We start from the raw sequence: 6,000 nt of genomic DNA, 5'->3' as shown, positions 1-6,000 counted from the left end.
CTTAAGCCTAGCTTTCTGTAGCCTGGGGTCAGATTAGCTCAGCTTTGGACTTTATGACCTTCTGAGGAGAAACAGCTCAGGTGACAGCCTGAGCCACTGGAAGGCTGTGCCCTGTGCATAAGAGAAAACCATTAACAGAGCTACCCACACACATCAGTCCCTGAAGGAGCATTGTGACTTGCCCATACTCTGCCTCTGGGGGAAGGGGGGGGGTCTGTGGGGCCATTCCTCCTTGGAGGAAAGTCATATGACCCAGAAGCTTCACAATTTCTCATACAGCATCTCTGGACTGCCACCATAAGCCATTAGCTATGCCAGGAGACATGATGGAATGATCAAAAATCAGAGGGAAAAAAAAAAAAACACAGAAAACAGAGATTCTTATGTGATGAAGACCGTCACCAAACAGTGCATTTGAAGTGCAGATGAGCCCTAAGGAGAAAGGAGGGGACCTTTACAGAGACACCCTCCTGCATGGGGATGGCACAAGAGGAGGATGGCACAAAACCAGGTTTGCCACTAACCATCAACGTTCCAAGGATAGGGCAGTGAGTGGGTATCTGATTTCCCATTTACCTTTGCCATTGGTATTCACCACTAAAATAGTGGAATTATCTAGCACAAAAATGGACCAGAGGACCTTAAATGTAGATGGAAAGTAGGAAATTGGAAGGAAGCTCTCAAAGATAGGACATCAAAATATATTTGGTGAGGACAGGATAGGGTTCAAACAATATATACAAAACAGCACAAACTGTACGTATTCTGGAAAACACTAGGAACAAATATCACCATGGGCTAAACATGGTTTTCTGTGGATGCTGGGAGAAATGTAAGTCCTAAATTTCTGGGACTTTTTGTATTTCAAATACTCTATGATGTACCCATATTGCATGAGGGGGAAAAACAGTATGATTATAGATGTTAATTTAAAATAAACTTTTTTATTCATTTATACATTTTATTATTAATTATACACTTCAATCTACAATAATAGTGCATTGAAAATTATTTAGATACATGTAGACTGCCTTTCCACCTCAGAGTATTGCTCTGAAGAATGCCATTTGTTATTGACCATCATTCACCTACAGTCACTGCTCAATTCCCTGAAATGCAGACTAAGAGTCAAAGGAGGGATGAACATTCCGAGGGCTCCCTCTGGATGCCAGAGTCATCAATGGGCACTTCTGCCTACCTTCCTGATTGATTTCATGGGATGCAACATTGAGGATCTACAATGCAATGTCTCCTATATTCAGAAGCTTGCTCTCCAGGGTAGCATAGCTTGCACTAGGTGGGATCTCACCCCAGTCACCCTCCCCTACTGCCCACAGCCACCCTAGTTTCAGAGAGGCAGCATGGGTGGGGAGTAGCCATCCATCTCCATGAACCCACTTTGGGACTGGAGAAGGAGAGATTACCTAGAGAATGAGAAAAATCTCAGTGTTCACGAGCACTCTTTTGTAGAAACATCATGAATTTGTCCTTACAGGAACCTGTGGCTACTTCCCTTAATTCTGTGCCCAGGGACCACAGCTGAAGACCCAGCTGCTGATTCAAGTACTTTAGACAGTATCTCGGGCTCAGTTTGGGCCTTACAGGCTGACAAAAATAAGGAGACATGACTACCATGCACTTTTCAAGTTTTATTTCAGAGTGCTTGTCAGTGATGTAACACAGACCTGGTTTGAGAGCCCTGTGATGTGCACGGGACCCCTGTGTCTCCTGCAGATCCCTGGAAACATGGATGTCAGCTTTGCCACCTCTTTACTGTAGTTTCATTCATGCTCCTGTGGATTGCATATTGTTGCTCAGGGGTCTGGAGGCTGATTTACGGACTGGCTTCACCAACTTTCTCTTCCCTAACTCTAACTATCTTGATAGTTTTTACATTGGTGCCAATACCAAAGAGGAGTGTAGCTATTAAGGCATAAATGCGAGCAAAGACCACTCTCAAATATATCACCGATTCATGACTTTGCTTGACTGACCGCATTCTTCCTGGGGGGGGTCCACTGTCTATACTCCCTCCTTTACCTCGCAATTTGCAGAATGGGGGATCCCAGCCTATGTGGCAATGACAATTCCTGTTATTGTTGCAAATCCCCCTGCCATTACATTTCTCAGGGAAACAGTTGTAATTTATTTCACCTATAGTAGCATTGCAGGTAGAATTCTCACAGAACTTTCCGGGAGCACAGGGGGTACCAGGTCTCACATGACCAACATCAGTTGTTCCTGTGGAGCGATGTGTGTCCAATCCCCAACACCAGACACCTGAGATCTTAGACTGATGGAATCCTACATGTTCTTGCAACTGAGGGAGATGAGTGACATTGGTACACTGCAGCCTTCCACACTTCACATCTCGGTCACCACAACGAATAAATAGTCTGGCTTCAAACTCTCTTTTACAGTGTCCAAATCGGTGGCCTTTTTTATTAATTTCATAGCAGACATCTGCCCCCCCCACAGTGTTTGCACCAAAGATTTCTTTGCAGTGCACAGTGCGGTCAGTGCAGTTTCCATGATAGCAGTAACCCTCTTCAGTGCACGGGGTTCCATCTTGCATATAGAAATTATTAGGACACTGAGGGGATCTCCCCGTGCAATACTCTGGAAGGTCACAGATATTTTGGATTGGTCTACAGAGTGTTCCAACTGCAGAGAAGGTGCAGTTTGTACAACATAGTCCTTTGTCACAAAGAAATGTACTTTCAAGTTTGCAGTTGTTACTACAGCAGGGGTTGCTGGCACACTGCTTGATGGAGCCACAGTCACACTGCTCCCTATCCTCTACTATAGAGTTTCCACAACGTACATGTGTCAGACTTGTATTAAAGATTACCACCTGTTCGTTGAATAGGCAATGCTTGTTAATATTCAGAATGCTTTGTAAGTGCCCAAAAGAACAGTTACTAAAGGAATCTGTCAACACAGGGTATCTGTACATGATGCAGCTGGACCTCCGCTGGCAACTGCACTCATGATTATCAAAATACAGTCCAATGGATCTCCCACAGTATTGGGAAATTATCACAGCTAACAATAAATAATGTCTGCCCAGGTGACCAACCATATGTAGGCATCGAGGAGAGCATAAACCAAAGACTGCAGGATCATTTTGATAGTCTTCTGGTCCTTCTTTAACCACAACGAAGGATGAACTAGGGTTTATGATCCTGAACAAGTAGGTAGCGTGAAATCTGTGGTATTCACCAGCTGGCAATCTATAATCATTCATGTTGACTGGATCTCTTATATCAAATATAAGGACTGCAGTAAGATGGAACTTTATATCAAGACCTTTATATATTGAGTCCATTAAACTAACCATGTCTATCAGAAATTTTGCACACGTTGTTACATTATTATATAAACGATACATTGAATTGGAACTTTGAGCAAATCCTTTGATCATGGATTTATGGGAGGAAAAGATCCTATTACTGACCCTGGGGGCTGGACTGGAAATTTCTTCAGAGAATAGGGGCTCCCTAATCTCCTTATGCCCCAATTTATAGGTAGGTCCTGTTGCATTGGTGTCTGCCACTATCTGAGAAACAACGTGTTCAAACCTTCGGGAATTGCTGAGGGGTTTGATTTCATAGGCAAGGTCATCCAACTTCATGATACCTTCAAGACCCCCATAGCACGTGTCCACGGTGACCATGGAAAGAGGAATCTCCTCCAGGTAGCCGAGGTAGTAACAGTCTGGAGGGATGAAGGGGTAGTCCATCTGCAAGGCTCCTTGGTCATCCTGAGTCATCATCAGCAGATGTCTGGACCAAAAGAGTTTCTTGCGTCGCATATGGATAACGTGTCTCTTACCCCCAAAACGCAGGGTGTAGGACAGCCAGCCTGGCATCTGAACACCTTTGCCGTGGTGCAGCTCCTTCCTGGGAATGACCACCTCAGAGGAGATGTAGCGCCATGAGGGACGGCCTTGAGAACCCTTGGCAAGAGCCAGGCTTGCCCAGAGTGCAAGAAGCAAGAAGAGCGCCCTCATGGTGCCCTGGACCTCTGCAAGGCTCGTGCCCCTGCTCAGGGACATCTTTCAGTGAGAATGGATAAAGGGAGGATCCTGAGGGAAGCCAGGTCTAGAGCATCTGATAGAACAGAGGGCTGCCTCAGGCTGCCAGCACCCTACACCTGGGGGCCACTTGTGTGGATTATGTCACAGTCACAGGGTGTGGCAGTGGGTGACCTGCACATCAGTTCAGCTGGGGTGGATGTGGGAGAGGTGGGTGGGCATGAGCATAAATGCTCACATGGACATGGAGAGAGAGCTGGACCCACAGGCATCCCCGTATTCAACATGTCCAATCTTTCCTCCAGATACTTGGATATGTGATATGCAGTTATAAAGCAATTAACTCTTTTACCAGTTCCATCTACCATGGTACTGCTGGGTCACTTTCTGTGGACTGCTCCCATCCCTCACTGTGGAGACACTGCTTCCTACTTCCTTGGCATGTGGAGGTAGACATTGCAAATTATACCTTGGAGGTGTTGAAAATAATGGTTTGTAATGTTACATATACTAGCACATGTCTTATTCTAGTTTGCCATTAATTTGCAAGTCATTTGATCCTTTTGGCTTTTGCTTTGAAACTTCCTTTGAGCTTACTGAGTAAAACATTCCCCAGTACTCTGTATGATAATCGGTGAGTTACAAGTCTGTATGTTATTTTTTCTCACACCAGCTAGTGAGGACAAAATGTACTGTTGACCACATGTGAGACCCAGGTGTTGTTCCCTCTAATCCTCTATTGTAGCTCTTTCCTGGATTTTGGCACCATGTGTGGCTCTCTTCTCAGCTGAAGACACAGGGGGCCGAGGTTACTTTGGTAGTTGGCATCATGCAGCCTGGGTGTGAACAAGAAATGTTGCCAACCACTGTACTCCCTTCTTTGATCGTCTGCCCTAAACCCCTTTAAAATCCCCTGGGTCAGGCAGAAATCTCACTGTTGGCTTTGGAAGAATCGTGTGACTTCTGCACCAGGTGCTGGCCTCTTAAATAAAGGTCACATTCCTTTCCAATCAAAACTCATCTCTTGAATATTGTCCTTTACAACAATGGGCAGATGAAATTGGGTTTAGATAACAATAAATCAGAGAGTGGAATGACCTTTGCCACAGGCTGGTAGGAGGGCCAATGGAGAGTACATCTCAAGGGGTGTGATTTTCTGTTATGCAAGAGGTCTGCTTCAAACCCTGCATCTGTAATTAACAATGCTGTGCTCTACAGTTAAAATTTTGTTAAGAGGGTAGCTCTCATATTTAGGGAGATCTTAGCACAATACAAATGTGAAAGACAGGAATTCTACTTCTCTCGTGATGGTATGTTGAGCTCCATGGACATGCTCTCTACTGAAAATGTGAAAATCATTATTACAAACTACTTATATATTTTGGATACTAGTCATTTATCAGATATGGCATTTGCAAATATCTTCTCCCATTCCATAATTTGCCTTTCAGTTTTGATGATTATTTCCTTTGCTGTACAAAACTTGTTTTTTGTTGTTGTTTTTGTTTGTTTTTGGATGAAGTCCCAAATATTTATTTTTGCTTTTGTTTCTCTTGCCTCTGGAGACATATCTAGAAAGAATTTGAATGGATGATGTCAAAGACATTACTGCCTGTGTTCTTCACTAGGATTTTGATGGTTTCCTGTCTCACATTTAGGTCTTTCATCCATTTGGAATTTATTTTTGGGTATGGTATAAAAAAGTGGTCCAGTTTCATTCTTCTGCCTGTTGCTGTCCACTTTTACCAACAGTTTTTTTTTTTTTTTAAGAGACTGCCTTTTTTTCCCCATTGGATATTCTCTCCTGCTTTGTTGGATTAACTGACCATATAGTTGTGGGTCCAATTCTGGATACTCTCTTCTGTTCCATTGATCTATGTGTCTCTTTCTGTATGAGCATCATACTGTCTTGATAATGACAGCTTTGTAATAAACCTTGAAATTTTTCTGGTTGACTCTGGCTA

At 43.7% G+C, this 6,000-nt stretch overlaps 1 protein-coding gene across 1 annotated transcript; it reads right to left on the bottom strand.

The window, feature by feature from the left end:
- Positions 1–1,834: 1,834 nt before the first annotated feature.
- On the bottom strand, positions 1,835–4,012 carry LOC123841410 (disintegrin and metalloproteinase domain-containing protein 29-like). The gene has a single exon (XM_045871007.2). It carries the CDS (start codon positions 4,010–4,012, stop codon positions 1,835–1,837), a length of 2,178 nt encoding a protein of 725 aa, XP_045726963.2.
- Positions 4,013–6,000: the final 1,988 nt, after the last annotated feature.

The sequence above is a fragment of the Mirounga angustirostris genome, unplaced genomic scaffold, assembly GCF_029215605.1.
Source record: "Mirounga angustirostris isolate CCGP_5_RB_7025 unplaced genomic scaffold, mMirAng1.0.hap1 SCAF_9, whole genome shotgun sequence".
Classification (NCBI taxonomy): domain Eukaryota; kingdom Metazoa; phylum Chordata; class Mammalia; order Carnivora; family Phocidae; genus Mirounga; species Mirounga angustirostris.
The sequence above is the reverse complement of the archived record's forward strand: the minus strand, read 5'-3'. Positions and strand labels throughout refer to the sequence as shown.

Excerpts from the sequence above, each read along its gene's own strand:
- LOC123841410 (XM_045871007.2), bottom strand. The coding sequence starts at position 4,012 with ATGAGGGCGCTCTTCTTGCTTCTTGCACTCTGGGCAAGCCTGGCTCTT.